We start from the raw sequence: 16251 nt of genomic DNA on the forward strand, positions 1-16251 counted from the left end.
AGGTGTCGGGCCGAGTGGCACCTGCGATGTTACTGTTAGAGCTGCTACAAAACCCCAGGTGAGGCTGCAGCCTCGTGAACTTGCAGGTGAGCGGGAGACAAAACGCGAGTGCGGGAAGCAGGTGAAGGCACAGGAGCCCCTGTCGCCCCGGAGTCTAGCCCTGCGGATGCACCCGAAGACCAGAGGGCGTTCCCTGGGAAAGAGCTCAACACTGCTCAACCGCATGGGATCTGATCTGTTTTAATGCTTTGATGTCTTCAGACAGCTAATACGTGCCAAGAGCATCACATGCCCACAGCTGTTCTTGGCTGCTCCGGCGGGAGCCCAGGTGTGACTCCAGGTGTGGGCGGCCGCGTGCACACGGAGCTCTCGGCTCTCCTCCACCTAGCCCGCTTCCCGGATGGCGGGACACTGCGTGGATCTGTCCCGGCTCTGGCTTTACACAAGTTCACGGACCAGGGCATTCACAGTGTACAGTCGGCTGTGCTACAAGCCGGGTTTGTGCCACTTCCTGTCAGCAGACCTGGGGGAGGAAGTCTCGGATGGCTGCCGTCTTCTCTCCCTGCCCGCTGCACGTGAGCTCAGCCCTGCTGAGACCCGAGCCTGCTGCCCTTGTCCTAGGGAGGGGCGGGGCCGTTAGTGCTTGCTCCTCAGAGAAAGACCCAGAAGCACGAGACCCTGGACTGACCGCTGGCTGCGTGCTGTTGTGGAGCCCCGGGCTGAGCTGCCCCTGCTTTCCTGCGAACTGCCTGCCGCCACCACCCAACGTCAGCTTTGTTTCTCTGGGGACAGCCCAGCGGCCAGCCCGGTGGTCCTGGAGCAGGCTTCCTTCATCTTGGCACCACCGTGGTCCCAGGATCCCCAGGCTAGCGTCTGAGAACGGAAGCCACCTCTCGTCTATGTGCAGAAGGCTGCGAGCGTAGACTGCATGTCCCGGACACGGAACCCGCATTGTCGACAGCGACTCTGCCACCCGCGCCGTCAACCTCCACGGGCCTGGCGCTTTCCCTCCTCGTCCGCCCAAACCCAGCCCAGTCTTGGAGCCGTGCTGCAGCTGTGCCTCCCCTGTGCCGCACACACTGCTCGGGGCATTCATGAGCTGGTGAACAGAACGGCCCCAGCTTCTGGGGGGCGGTCCCCAGGCTTGCGTGTGAGTGCAGAGAGGTGCACGTATTTGAAAGGCAGAGAGGAGAGCTCTTCCACCCACTGGTTCACTCCCAAGGCTGAACTGGGAGCCACGAGCCATCCTGCTGTCCCACATGGGTGCAGGGGCCCCAGTCTCTGGCCCATCTGCTGCCTTCCTAGGCGCGTGAGCAGGAAACAGCAGAAGCAGAGCAGCAGAGACTGGAACCGCCCCAAGGAGACGCGTGCGTTCCAAGTGGCGGCTCGGCCTGCTGCGCACCACACCAGTGCCTCGGGCGGCGGCTGCAGCCCAGGAGCAGCAGGGAGGGCTCAAGCACTTGGGTGCCTGCCACCCCCAGGGGACACTGGATTGTTCCGGCTCCTGACTTGGGCCTGGCCCAGCCCTGGCCACTGGGGCCTTTAGGGGGCTGAACCAACGAATGGAAGTGCTCGCTTTCCAACTGCCTTTCAGATAAAAAAGCAAAGTAAAACAAAGCCGTAGGGGACGGTGAGAGGAGGGCCCTGCACAGGTGCTTTCTGTCTGCACCGGGAACTGGCGGAGACACTGGCCAGGCCCGACCTTGCCACGAGCGGTCACTTCGAGCTGTTCCTTGTTGGTACCCTCCTGCCACGCAGCACGTGGGGGTTTTTCCTGTCCTAGCAGCACCAGCACACTGGGTCTGCCCTGCCCAGGCCCTCCGTGGGGAGGCACAGGAGTGGGCAGCCCAGGTCCTGGAAATCTGGCGCATTAGGAAGCTACCACCCGCACCCCACCCACCAGAGACTGGAGGTGAGGGAGGGGGAAGTTAGAGCTGTGGCCCTCAAACCAGGCAGGACTCATCACGCAGGAGCCGAGGGCCCCCGCTTGTGGACTGAGGGCTTCTGGGCACGCACCTGCTGTTTCCAGAGGGCGTGGACCTCGTCAGCACCTTCACTTACCAGATTAGCCAAGGGAAGCTGCGAGAAGGGGAACAGCAGTGCCGATCGCACCAACAGGAAGGCCGAAGCTGCAGCTTCCAGCCCCGAGGTGACTGCGTTTCCTGTGAGCTGAGAGGGACAAGGAAATCCTCTCCAGGCCTCCTAGGAAATCAGACTTGGCGAGGGAAGAGGAGAGTCTTGCAAGCTAAGGCCCCGGGACTCGGCAGGATCTTGGAGGGCGGCGTTGGGGATGACAAGGGTTGACGTGAGCCCTGACGGCCTCGCTCCCCTAAGCAGCTCCCCAGTCAGCAGCCAGGGGATGACAGTCCTCTCAACCCAAGCCCCGAGCCTGGAAAGCGGAGCTGGTTCCTAGTTGGTGCCCTGGAGCAGGGGCAGGCGAAGTAGGGGATGAGAAGTTACTTATTTCACCTCCGACACTGAGAAACACGTCCCCTTCGGTGGGCTGTGGCCGAGATAAACAAGACACAGAAGTGGAGCCTGGTGGCCAAGAGAAGCCTCCTGCGGGCCAGGGGCCAGGACCTCGTGGCAGCCCCAAGGCAGCAGGTGTCCGGGGCCGCCATCGCCGCCGCCTGCTTCAGCTCCGTCCAGGCCAGCTGCCACGTGGCCACTCTGTCCCAGGCGCCCTTCACCGAGCCCAGCACCGTGGCTGTTTGGGCACGGGTGCACCCCTGCTTGGGTGCTCCTTGGTGGACTGGCACATTCCTTACCCAGAGGGGACGCCGTGGCACTGCACGTGTGCGTTTTGGCTGCGGGTCCTCAGAGTAGGCTTCCAGATGTTAGGAAGGCAGGCTGCCCGCTCCCACTCGAGACCTGCTGAGTGAGACCCAGCGACCCCATGCTGGCATGGGAGGGCCGTGCTGCTGCCCGGCCCATCACCCTCTGCGGGCCCACTGTGCCTGGCCCCGCCCCTTGCTTTCTCAAGCACCCAAGACCACCCAGCCCTCCTGTTCCTCTGCACGCCAGTGCTGTGTGAACGGTCACAGGGAGCACACTGGAGCACGCGGCCACCTGAGACTGGCCTGGGAGCCCGAGGGAAGAGAGGTGGCCAGAAACCGCACAGGCCACACAGCCCCCAGGGCTCTGGCTCCAGCGCTGGGAGAGCATGGACTGATTTTTAAAGGACCAAAGTCTCCTCCAAGGAGGTGACAAGGCACAGTGCCCAGCAAGGCCCCGCCCACCCCCGAGCAGCAGTGGGGGCCAGGGTGGAGCCTAAGGCGTGGTGTCAAGCAGTGTAGGCAGGCACACAATTCAATAGCTGTTTAATCATCTCACGACAACAGTAGTGCAGTAGTAGAAATTGTTTCTTTTTAGAAAGTCACTCCCCCCAACTCCCAGTGCTCAACACGCAGACACCTCAGCGGAGGAGCCAAGGGGCTCTGATCTGGGGGCTCAGTCTCCAAGTCGAGGTTGCCCGGTGTGCACCCGAGAGCCCTGCGAGGAGCTGATGCCCACATGCGAAGGCCCGGGGAGCAGACAGCCGGCGGGACAGGGCCACGGCAGGCAGTCACACATACGCCCCCGGCATCGCCACCGTGGGTCTCCCACAGTCTCAGGCCGGGAGCAGGGGCTCAGTCCTGCAGCAGCAAGTGCTGGCCAGAGGAGAGCGGGTGGCCCCCCGCTAGGCCCCCGGCCAAGGGTCCCTCTCCCCTGAGCCGGTCTCCCCCACCCCAGCCAGACAGGAGCTGGGTCTGCAGGGCGCCAGCAGCAGTGCTGAGCACGGGGGATGCACCTGCTCCCCACCCAGTGACAGGGCGTGCTCCGTGCCAGGGGGCAGGGCCGGGGCCACAGCGAGGCTCTGCTCGGTCCAGTGCCCGGGCGTGTGCGGCGGGGGCCTCGTTGTGCGGTGCCCTGGGAGCAGCCCCGGCTGGCAATGTCTGCCTTCGGGCAGGGGCGGTTCTGCCACAAAACGGGAGGCCCTGAGGTGTGGACGTGTTGGGGTGTCGGGGCCTACGGGGCAGGTTTAGAGACAAGCTCTTCTTCACAGCTTCGTTCAGGGTTCCTGGAGAGCGTGTGGGTTCAAGTACCAGCAATGCCGGTGGGGGCTGGGGCGGAGCGGCCAGCAGGCGCTGGGCCCTGGCGCCGCCGATGCCTGCCCTGAGGACACAGACCAGGTGGCTACAAGATCTCCTCTCGAGGACTCCTGGTCTTCAGCGGGGTCTGCCCGTTGGGCACAGAGCCGTTCTGGCCGTGCAGGAGCTTGCCCTTCTCTCGGTCTGGCCACGTGAAGATGGCGTCGTCGCTGTCCAGCTCCGACTCGGAGTGCATCAGGCTGCTGCCCAGCACTGGGCCTTTCTGTCTGACGCCTGCAGGGAAGACGGGGCCTTGTGTCAGGGCCAGCGTGTGCGCCCTGCACCTGGGCAGTCTGGGCAGGCGCCAAGGGGCAGGGGAAGGCACGGGCCTTGGGAGCTGGCCTCCCTCCTTTCTTTAAAAGGTGACCAGGCAGGTGGGCATCTGGCGCGGTAGTTAGATGCTGCTCGGGACGCCCACATCCGGTATCGGAGGGCCCGGTTCAAGCCTCGGCCCCTCAGCTTCCAGGTAACTTCCTGCGAATGCACACCCTGGGAGGCAGCAGCTGATGGCGCAGGTGCCCAGGGCCTGCCCCTCACGTGGGAGACTCAGGTTGAGTTCCAGGCTCCTGGTTTGGGCCTGGCCCAGCCCTGGCTGCTGCAGGCATTTGGGGAGTCATCGAGTGAAGGGAAGGTCTCTGTTCTGCCTGCCATCTCTTACGTGTTTTCACATAAGACAACGCCACAGTGGCCACATGAGGCGCATGTGACCCAGGCAACGTGATCAAGCGCGTCACCCAGCCATCCCTCCCCAGGACACTGGAGAGATCGAGGGGTTCGCGGCCATTCTCTTCCGTCCGCCTTAAAGTCACACGTTCGGGGCTCCTCAGGCTGAGGACACCCAGACGCTGACTGCACCTATCACCTGGAACCACCCCCTCCTGCGGACCTCACCCAAATGCTGCGGAGTGCAGCACAGGCTGGGGCTCTGGCCCTGTCTGCAGTTCTGGGACAGGCCTGTGCAGCCATCTGCCCCCGTCTCAGGATGGCAGAATACCAGGCCACAGAAGAGCAGGAGCAGCCCAGGGCTGTCCAATGGGGTGGGGACAGTGACGAGTTTGCGAACCAGGCCAGGTGCACGGAACCCCACCCCGTTCTCCCAGTGTGCACTAGCAGCCTCTTGGCCAGAGCTGCAAAGGAGGAAACGCACGGGGAGAGGGGCTCCTCCTGGTTCCACAAGGCCGTCCCACCACTCGCTCCTGCTCGCTCGGCCTGCGGCACTGAGCGCCCTTCAGCACCTCTGACAGAAAGTGGAGCGGCGCCGGCGCTGTGGGCTAGTGGATGAAGCCTCCGTCTGTGAGATGCAGCGCCAGCCTGAGTGCCAGCTGCTCCACTTCCAATCCAGCCCCTGCCAACGGGCCTAGTAAAGCCACGGAGGATGGCCAAAGGGCTTGGGCCCCTGCATCCCTGTGGGAGACCCAGATGGAGTTCTAGGCTCCCGGCGCAGTCCCAGCTGGCGTGGCCGTCTGGGGAGTGAACCAGCAGACTGAAGTGCACTCTCGCTCGCTCTCACTTGCTCTCCCCCTCTCTCATGCTGCCTTCCAAATAAATAAGTTTAAAAAAAGAAAACTGAAAGAACTCAATGCCAGTCACCAGTGTGCATATCCCGACACAGGACTTAGCAATGTGCATGACGGAGTGGACACTGGTTACTCCTACACCAGCCCGGGCGGTATCTGTGACCCGGGGGGAGGCGGGAACAGCCTGGAAGCACAAAGGGGCTCTGGGCAGTGATTCTGCGGGGTGTTCACCGTGAAAACCCATCAAGCGACACTGCTGCTTTTCCGTTCAGATCAGGCTGAACCCCATGAAAAGGGCCATTGTTACAGGGCAAGAGAAGAATCAAGCATCAGTAATTTCATTTGGTTCAACCTGAAATACTTGAACAGGACGTTTTGAATGTCTTGAAAATATCGATAGAAAAGAAAAACCAGGCTGGCGCCGCAGCTCACTAGGCTAATCCTCCACCAAGCGGCGCCAGCACACCAGGTTCTAGTCCCGGTCGGGGCGCCAGATTCTGTCCTGGTTGCCCCTCTTCCAGGTCAGCTCTCTGCTATGGCCCGGGAGTGCAGTGGAGGATGGCCCAAGTGTTTGGGCCCTGCACCCGCATGGGAGACCAGGAGAAGCACCTGGCTCCTGCCATCGGATCAGCGCGGTGCGCCGGCCGCAGCACGCTACCGTGGCGGCCATTGGAGGGTGAACCAACGGCAAAAGGAAGACCTTTCTCTCTGTCTCTCTCTCTCTCTCTGTCCACTCTGCCTGTCAAAAAAAAAAAAAAAAAAAAAGAAAAGAAAAACCAAACCAAACCAACCCAAAACAAGGCCGCTGAGTGTCAGCGCTGTCCCGAGGGTGGGCAACACGCCCCCTGCCAGCTGCTCCACACTGCACGCCTTCACTTCCCATGACAGGGGCCCGAGTCCTGCTCTCGTCCTGTTAGCAACCGGGCCGAATCCACAGAGCCCAGAGAGCGGGCTGCCCAGGCGTTCCCCGCCTCCCTGCTGGGCTGCGCCCCTCGGAACAGCCCACTCTCCCACAGCGCCTGCTCAGGACCCGCCCCTCCTCACTGCCTGCTACAGGACCTGGCCAGGACCCCCCCAGGACACCTCTGCCCTTGTCCTGCTTCTCATTTTCACTGCTCAGCTTCAACAAGGGCTTTGAAGCACCCTGAGCCTCTGCCTGCCCCCTCCCTCGCCCTCTCACCGTCCACTCTGGCCCTGGTGACCGGAGTGACCCTGTGGCAGCAGCATGGCTGATGGGTCTCCCGAGTTCCTCACCCTGCTATGGGGACATGACCCACTTCTGGGGTGTGACCCTCACCAGCGGGAAGAAGATTCCTCCGTCTACACTTGCAGTCCGGACTGTTCTGCTGAGTTCAGTTTAACTCATCTACTCTAACCCAAACGCCGCCCCCGGGTCCTGATGCTGTCAACGGTGCCATCATTCTCTCTCCCCAGCGGAAGTCAGCCTTTACTCTCCTGCCCCTCCGCCTCACTGACACCACACTACTTCCGCCATTACTACCTCCTCCTCCAGCCACTGCAAAAATCCCCTTGCTGGCCTCCCTGCCTAAGAAGGCTTTGTGGTTTCCCAAGAGGTCACTTCTCATCAGCATCAGGACAAAGGACTGCCTGCTGAGCCGATTCTCCGAATTTTCCACAATCGGCCCCATCAACCCTCCAGCCCCATGTCCTCAGCTCCCTCTGTAACTCCTACACCACACATGACCTTCTGCACCTCCTCTCCAGCCGTTCCGGCCTGGGGGACGACTACTCAACCCGCAGATGCCCTAGCAGAAGCTTGGGAGCCGTCCCTCATGTCTCCTTTCCTCTCTCCCCACTTGGCCAACACATCACAGCCTCACCCAGTCCTCCAAAGCATGTCTAGACTGCGCCTGCGTCTGCCTATCTCACCACCCTCTCCCACGGGCACATCCTGTCCCGTCTCCCTCTCCCACGGGCACATCTTGTCCTGTCTCCTTTCGCTCCTCCTGCCGTCCGCAGTCCTTCACACATCAGCCACAGGTCTCTTTTTAAAAACGCAAATCCAATCCAGGCTGGCGCTGTGGCGCGTTAGGCTCAGCCTCCTCCTGTCACGCCAGCATCCCATATGAGTGAGATCCAGTTCAGTCTCAGCTGCTCCACTTCTGATCCAGCTCCCAGCTATATGGCCTGGGAAAGCAGTGGAAGATGGCCCAAGTCCTTGGACCCCTGCACCTGCATGGGAGATTGGGGAGAAGCTCCTGGCTCCCGGTTCAGATTAGCCCAGCTCCAGCCATCATGGCCATTTGAGGAGTAAACCAGCGATGGAAGACCTCTTTCTCTTTCTCTCTCTCTCCAACTGTAACTCTGCCTCTCAAGTAAATATTATATATATCTATATAATATGTATATATAAGCGTAAATCAAGTCACACCATCCACCCCTGAACAAACGCCGCTGGCTCCCCACTGCTCTCAGAGGAACTGTGGTGAGGTGCCCGCTCACCCTTGCAGCCTAGGCCACTCCGCCCCGGCTCACAGACGTGCTCCGCTCCTTCCAGCAGCTGGGCCTCCCCTGACTCTGCTACTCTGCCCACAGTGCAGTTTCCCGGAGTCTCTGCCTGCCGCACTCCTTAAGCATCATTCACAAAGCCCTTCCGCTGTCATGTCTCACGTCTGTGTGAGTGTAGTTAATGTCTCTGACACAAGCTACACAAGCGCAGCGTCTGTCGTTCTCAAGGAGGGAGCGGAGTGTGGCCAGGGCCTGCACGCAGTGGTCTCGCGCTGCATTCACCGATGAATGAGGGGCAGTCCTGTCCTCGAGGGCTTCACTGACTTCACTGGTAAGACGTCAGCCACCTAACGCATCACTACCGCATGAGACCAAGGCCGAGCCCGAGGCGGGTAAAGAGCGAGTGCAGAACTCGCGGAGGGTAGGGGCGGGGGTCCGAAGGAGCTTCCAGTGCAGAGATGCAGACCCGCAGACCGAGTTCTCGGGAGAGGGAAATCAGCAGAAACGGACATCCCAGAGAAGCCCAAGGCCGCATGGGAGACCCAGAAGAAGGTCCTGGCTCCTGGCTTTGGATCGGCACAGCTCCAGCCACTGTGGCCATCTGGGGAGTGAATCAGTGGATGGAAGACCTCTCTCTCTCTCTCTCTCTCTCTCTCTCTCTCTCTCTCTCTCTCTTTCTCTCTTCAGATCTGCCCATTGTGGCCATTTGGGGAGTGAATCAGTGGATGGAAGACCTCTCTCTCTCTCTCTCTCTGCCTCTCTGTAACTCTCCCTTCAAATTAAAATAAAATAAATATTTAAAAAGGGGGGGGGGGAATTCCAAGATGGTGGAGTAGGGAGGGAGCTTAATGCTCTAGTCCGAGAGAAGACAGTTTAAAAAAACTGGGGAGCAGGCAGCCTCAGGGAAGAGTTACAGAGAAAATGGCAGAGGAAACTCTGCCTAACTTAAAGGACACAGTAGACCTACACGGGAAAACCTTCCATGTTCATGGACTGGAAGAATCAACATCATCAACATGTCCATTCTGCTGAAAGCAATTTACAGATTCAACGTGATACCAATCAAAATACCAAAGACATTCTTCTCAGATCTAGAAAAAAATGATGCTGAAATTCACATGGAGGCACCTCGAATAGCTAAAGCAATCTTATACCAAAAAAACCAAAGCTAGAGGCTTCACAGTACTAGATTTCAAGACATACTACAAGGCAGTTATAATCAAAACAGCCTGGTACTGTACAAAAACAGACCAATGGAACAGAACAGAAACACCAGAAGTCAATCCAAACATCTACAACCAACTTATATTTGACCAAGGAGCTAAAACCAGTCCCTGGAGCAAGGACAGTCTCTTCAACAAATGGTGCTGGAAAACTAGATTTCTACATGCAGAAGTATGAAGCAAGACCCCTACCCTGTGCCTTACAAAAAAATCCACTCAACATGGGTTAAAGATCTAAATGATGATTTGAGCTGCCCTTGTCTGGACTGTTGAGAACAGTTTTGTTTTCTTTGTTTTTTTTCATCTTTTTTTCTTCATTCTATTTGTTGAACACTTAACATAGAATTAATCATATGTGTATAAAGTCAATTGAAAATAGATCTTAGGGCTGGCGCTGCGGCTCAATAGGCTAATCCTCCGCCTGCGGCGCCGACACACCAGGTTCTAGTCCCGGTTGCCCCTCTTCCAGGCCAGCTCTCTGCTGTGGCCAGGGAGTGCAGTGGAGGATGGCCCAAATGCTTGGGCCCTGCACCCCATGGGAGACCAGGAGAAGCACCTGGCTCCTGGCTTCGGATCAGCGTGATGCATGAACCAATAGCAAAAGGAAGACCTTTCTCTCTCTCTCTCTCTATCCACTCTGCCTGTCAAAAAAAAAAAAAAAAAGAAAAAGAAAAAGAAAAAGAAAGACAATAGATCTTAGTACAAAATAAGAGTGGGAATAAGGGAGAAGGAAGTTCATAACTGTAAAGCTGTACATTCTGTATATTACAATATCTACATACATTCCTACAGACTTTCTTCTAAGGGTACAGATTAAAAACTTGTCATGGGACTCAACTCCCATTAAGCTTGGTGGTGTCCAAATACTGATAGAGTTTGTGGACTCAAGAGGCTTCCATAGCCTAGGCAGCTCATGTCAAGAGCTGACGTCACTGACGTCATACACAAGTGTTAACTGTTAAATTAACAGCAGGAGTCACTGTACACTAACTCCCCATGCAGGACCTCTGTCCTCAATGAGTTATATTGAGAGTTAACTGGAAAACCAGTTCTCAGTTTGTGTGTCTGTGTGCAAATTGTTGAAACCTTTACTTTAAGAGCTGGTCTTGGCTGGCGCCGTGGCTTAACAGGCTAATCCTCCACTTTGCGGCGCTGGCACACCGGGTTCTAGTACCAGTTGGGGTGCCAGATTCTATCCCGGTTGCCCCTCTTCCAGTCCAGCTCTCTGCTATGGCCAGGGAGTGCAGTGAGGATGGCCCAAGTGCTTGGGCCCTGCACCCGCATGGGAGACCAGGAGAAGCACCTGGCTCCTGGCTTCAAATCAGCGCGATGCGCCAGCCGCAGCGGCCACTGGAGGGTGAACCAATGGCAAAAGGAAGACCTCTCTCTCTCTCTCTCACTGTCTAACTCTGCCTGTCAAAAAAAAAAAAAAAAAGAGCTGGTCTTCTGTGTACAAGGTTAACTGAAAATGAATCTTAATGAAGAATCGGACTGGCAAGGAGAGAGGGAGGAGGAGGAGGGGTGGGAGTGTGGGTGGGAGAGCCGATATGGTGGGAAGAATCACTATATTCCTAAAGTTCTACTTAGGAAATTTGTATTCCTTAAAAAAAATAAATTTAAAAAATAAATAAAAATAATTAAGAATGAATGAACGAATAAATAAATAAATAAATAAATAAATTTGAAAAAGAGGCCAGAAAGGCTCACAAAGGCCAGCTCAGCCAGTCAGAAAGTTCTCGATTTGTGCTGGAAAGTTCAAGTCAAAGGTATCTTCAGAGAAGCATAAAGACGATCCTTGCGGCCGGAGCTGCAGCTCACTTGGCTAATCCTTCGCCTGTGGCGCCAGCACACCGGGTTCTAGTCCTGGCTGGGGCGCCGGATTCTGTCCTGGTTGCCCCTCTTCCATTCCAGCTCTCTGCTGTGGCCCGGGAGTGCAGTGGAGGATGGCCCAGGTCCTTGGGCCCTGCACCCGCATGGGAGACCAGGAAGAAGCATCTGGCTCCTGGCTTCGGATCAGCACACCATGCCAGCCACAGCGGCCATTTTGGGGGGTGAACCAATGGAAGGAAGACCTTTCTCTCTCTCTCTGTCTCTCTCTGTCTCTTTCTCTCACTAACTCTGCCTGTCAAAAAAAAAAAAAAAAAAAAAAGATGACCCTGGCACTGTGTGGGCACGGCCTGCGACACCTGCGCCTCTGGGCCTTCATCCTCAGGATGTCTGTGCTGAGCACCCTGCTTTTCTGGGACTCCTTGAAGCCCCAGGCCCCAGGGACACTACGTGAGCTGCAGGGAAGCGCAGGGGCAGAGCCTCTGCAGAGGCGCCTTTGCTTCCTTTCTAGGTTCCGCTTCTGCGAGGGCAGGGCCTGGGCTGAGGACACTGTGTCCACAGCCTCTCCCCAAAACAAAGCTTTCAGGACTGGAGAGACTTTCCCAACTACTTGCTCCCATAAGCAGACTGATGCCTGTCCTGTGGCATCCTTGATGGTGGGAACCCCACTACGTGTCTGAGCCCAGCAAGGGAGAGAGGCCACTGCCTGTCCCATGTCCCCCAGCCCCACCGCCCCAAGTCATCTCAGTGCGTGTGCAGCAGGAAACCCCTGCAGTGGGAGGCAGGCCTTAGATGAGCCCAATGCACCTGCTGCCCTCCTGTCTGTGCAAGACGAAGACGGAGGCTGGGGAGCACACTGGTGCGAGGAAGACAGGAGGGGAAGGCTGGCAGAAGAGGAGGTGAGCCGGCGGTTGCTGCCTGTGCTCCTGTCACTGCCATCAGGCATGAGAGACCAAGGCCCCGGAACCCGGGTGAGAAACCAAGGAGAAGGAGCAAGCAAAGGAAAGCAGGAGGCCTGGGTCCCTGCAAAATGACAGGGCACTGAACAGGGACCCCTGGAGCCAGCCTGTTCTGTGCGTGAGTCCTGCCAGCCAGGGTGAATGCAGCCTTGGCCCCCAGCAAGGGAAAGACACGCTTTCCCAGCACAGATGGAGGCAACCCCACGGGGAGGACCGCAGGCAGAGCTCCCAGTGTCCAGGGCCCCTACCTGCTCGGGAGGTCGGCTTCAGCTCCAGGCTCTCCTGATCGGTGGCATCCAGGATCTTGTACCTGCTTTTCCTCTTGGGTTTTCCTTTTTGCCTAAAAAACACAATTCCCACCCTGCTTGAGAAAGTGGTTCCATGTGAGACTCAGGATGAGGGCCGGATGCACTAGTAGCTGTCTCGGGCTGCCCAGTGGGAGGAGGGGTCTCTGTACTTCTCCGTCACGGAAGGCCGCACCTGGGATTTGCCCTTCAATCCTGGGGAAAGGCAAGGGAACTGTGACCATCTCAGTACAAACTGACCGCTCCACCACGGCACAGGAGGTTAGAGCCATCAGAATGTGAAGTGGGGCAGGTATTTGGCCTAGGGGTTAAGATGTCACTCAGGCCACCCACGCCCCGTGAGAGTGCTGGGGTTCAGTCTCCAGCTCCTGCTTCTCAGTGATGTTCTACTGGTGCAGACCCCAGGAGGCAACAGTGATGTCTCAAGTGACTGGGTTCCTGCCACCCACATGAGAGGCGTGGGTTGAGTTTTTGGCTCTTGGCTTTGTCCCCGGTCCAGTCCCAGTCACTGTGGGCATTTCAGGAGTGAACCAGCAGATGTGAGTGCTCTCTCTAGAGCTATGTCTCTCTCTGCCTTTTTCTTTCAGGCAGAGTTAGACAGTGAGAGAGAGAGAGAGAGAGAGAGAGAGAGAGAGAGAGAGAGAGAGAGAGAAAGGTCTTCCTTCCATTGGTTCACCCCCCAAATGGCTGCCACAGCCGGTGCGCTGCGTGGATCCGAAGCGGTGCCGGCCTCTCTGCCTTTCAAATAAGTAAATTAGAAAGAGAAAGAGTAAAGAAAACAAAACCTTCTGCTTGAGGGGGTGAGAGAAGGTACCTATTAGCCCAACCAAATCCTAAGGGGTGATTGTCTTCAGCTGGTGGGCATCTGCCTTCATTCTTTTAATTTTCTTTTTTCTTTCTTTTTCTTTTCTTTTTTTTTTTTTTTTTTTTTTTTTTTTTTTTTTTTGACAGGCAGAGTGGACAGTGAGAGAGAGAGAGAAAGGTCTTCCTTTTGCTGTTGGTTCACCCTCCAATGGCTGCTGCGGCCAGCGTACCGCGCTGATCCGATGGCAGGAGCCAGGTGCTTCTCCTGGTCTCCCATGGGGTGCAGGGCCCAAGCACTTGGGCCATCCTCCACTGCACTCCCGGGCCATGGCAGAGAGCTGGAATGGAAGAGGGGCAACCGGGATAGAATCTGGCGCCCCGACTGGGACTAGAACCCGGTGTGCTGGCGCCACTAGGAGGAGGATTAGCCTGTTGAGCCACGGCACAGGCCCATTCTTTTAATTTTCTAAGCTGTCTGGGAGATTATACTGCAGGGTGAATCCTGGCCCTGTCACTTACCAACTTTGTCCTTGGACAGGTGATACAATTTTCCTAAGCCAAAGCTCTCTCATCTATAAAATGGAAAAAGGTGCTGTGCACTAATAAACAAAGTGCTGGGGCCAGCGCTGTGGCGTAGCGGGTAAACCCGCAGCCTGAAGTGCTGGCATCCCATACAGGGCCCAGTTCGAGACCCAGCTGCTAACTTCTGATCCAGCTCTCTGCTATGGCCTAGGAAAGAAGAAGAAGATGGCTTAAGTCCTTGTGCTCCTGCACCCACGTGGGAGACCCAGAAGAAGCTCCTGGCTCCTGGTTTCAGATCGGCACAGCTCTGGCCATTGCAGCCATCTTGGGAGTGAATCAGCGGATAGAAGACCTCTCTGTCCATCTGTCTGTCTGTCTGTCTGTCTCTCTCTGCCTCTGCCTCTCTGTAACTCTGCTTTGCAAATAAATAAATCTTAAAAAAAAAAAAAAAAAAGTGTTACCGTGGCACACAGCAGACACAGAAACCACACTATCATCAAGGATGAAAAAGGGCCGGCGCTGTGGCGTAGCGGGTAAATCTACCGCCTGCAGTGCTGGCATCCTATACAGGCACCGGTTCAAGTCCTGGCTGCTCTACTTTCGATCCAACTCCTTGCTGATGGCCGGGGAAAGCAGTACAAGATGGCCCAAGTCCTTGGGCCCCTGCACCCTACACGGGAGGCTCAGAAGAAGCTCCTGGCTACATATTGGCCCACTCCCAGCCATTATGGCCATTTGGGGAGTGAACCAGAGGATGGAAGACCTCTTTCTCTCTCTCTCTCTCTGCCTCTCTATAACTCTGCATTTCAAATAAATAAATATATTTTAAAAACATTATACAGATTAGCTTGTCCTATGAATTTCACATTAAACAAAAAAAGAAGGAAGAAGATGTTGTAGCTGTTAACTGTGAACTACTGTCCAAGTAGATAGGAAGGCTCACATGAGAGACACCTAGGACAGCTCATCCTCAAGAACCCAGGCCCTCGCTCGCCAGTGTGAAAAGCGTGAGCCGAGCTCCTGCAGAGTGTAAGGCAGACACAGAACACCTGTGGCCGTGCTGAGTGTGCAGCGTGCAAGGACACACAGCTTAGAGAGCTGACCCAGGCCCTGCTGCTCACCATGGCCCCAGACATGGTTCCCAGGTGGCCACAAACCACAGTGGAGACAGCCACGGGACTGCAGGATGTGCTTCTGGCCTTGGCAGTGTTGAAGTGGAAAAACTTGCCAGTCCATGTCTTGGGTACAGGATAGGGGTAGTGTCAAAACCAACCCTAGCTTTGATGGGACCAGCACAGTCAGTCCGTGTGGAAGGGGCTACCGACCTTGTAGATGAATTCAACAGGAGAACCATCTTACCTCCTGCAGCAGCAGATCATGGTCCAAGACAGGATTCCCAAGGCAACGATGATGACAAAGGTGGCGATGATAACATACAGCACGCTCCACTCTGCCAGGAAAACCAGCGAGGGCCGGGCAAGAGGTTGGGAGGGAGGTGTGGGCCGCCCCACCTTGGGCAGGGGGTGGCTTCACCCCGCAGACAAGAACGCTCCCAGGCTCCCCAGGATAGGTGAGCCACTGGCATTCAGGACAGCTAAGGGCTTAACCCTTCTGAGATGGCCCCGCTCCGGGTGAGCTCTGAGACTCCCAGTAGGGATACAGCCTGCGAGGAGCCGAGGAGAGGGGAAGGAGGCCTCCCTCAGGCTGCAATGTGTAGGCCTCCCAGAGACAGGCGCCCTCGCAGCTGGTCCTGCCTCAAGGCTCTCCTCTAACCTTGAGCAGGTGCAGAGGAGGGAAATAAAAGTCCTCTGCAAACAAAAAGCACACGAAGTCCCTCTCCTTGCCGACTCCTGGGCCTCAGAAGCGCCACACCCACCCACTGGGTGCAGAACCACCCTCCCCGCCAAACCAGTGGGCCCAGCGCCACCCAGCAGCTCACCACAGTTGCTGTCTCCATCTCTCAGCTGCACCTTGATGAAATTCTCCATCCAAAACGGGTCACAGATACAGCGCTTGGTGAACGAGTCACAGTGGCCATGGTCTGAACAGTTGAGCTGACATGCTGATGGTGGCAGGGGAGGGAAAAGGCCAACAGGGGTCACAGGCAGGCGGTCGCCAGCATGCAGGGCCTAATGCTCCATGGGGAAGCTGCCTGGACATCTGACCCAGGCGCCCATCAGCATGGCCCCAGAGATGTACAATGCGAACAGTAAGAGGCCACTGGCCAGGCACTCCCCATCCCCCTACTGCCACCCCTTTAGAGAAGAATACAATTACAAAAATAAAACACGTATCATATTACAAAGGAAAAAAAGCATATTGAACATGGCTTTGAGATACTTAAGAACACAAATATTTGAAATCATATGTGTGTGTCCAATAAAACATTAAGTAACAAGATCTCGGAGTGAATGTAAACAACGATGGCTATTTGGAAGCAATGAGTAAAGATGACACTGTCACATGACGTGACATGCAGCTATCTGTGGTCTGTT

At 56.6% G+C, this 16251-nt stretch overlaps 1 protein-coding gene across 1 annotated transcript in view; it reads right to left on the reverse strand.

Moving 5' to 3' along the window:
- Window positions 1-3309: 3309 nt before the first annotated feature.
- The window catches only part of KIAA0319L (KIAA0319 like), a 120237-nt gene continuing 107295 nt past the window's right edge, over window positions 3310-16251 (reverse strand). The window contains exons 18-21 of the mRNA XM_062190941.1: window positions 15696-15818; window positions 15116-15206; window positions 12374-12465; window positions 3310-4364 (exon numbers count right to left, since the gene is read on the reverse strand). Of these exons, the coding sequence (XP_062046925.1) occupies window positions 4177-4364; window positions 12374-12465; window positions 15116-15206; window positions 15696-15818 (494 nt within the window). The 3' untranslated portion in view covers window positions 3310-4176. The remainder of the gene's footprint in view (window positions 4365-12373; window positions 12466-15115; window positions 15207-15695; window positions 15819-16251) is intronic.

This window comes from Lepus europaeus, chromosome 5 (genome assembly GCF_033115175.1).
Source record: "Lepus europaeus isolate LE1 chromosome 5, mLepTim1.pri, whole genome shotgun sequence".
Classification (NCBI taxonomy): Eukaryota; Metazoa; Chordata; class Mammalia; order Lagomorpha; family Leporidae; genus Lepus; species Lepus europaeus.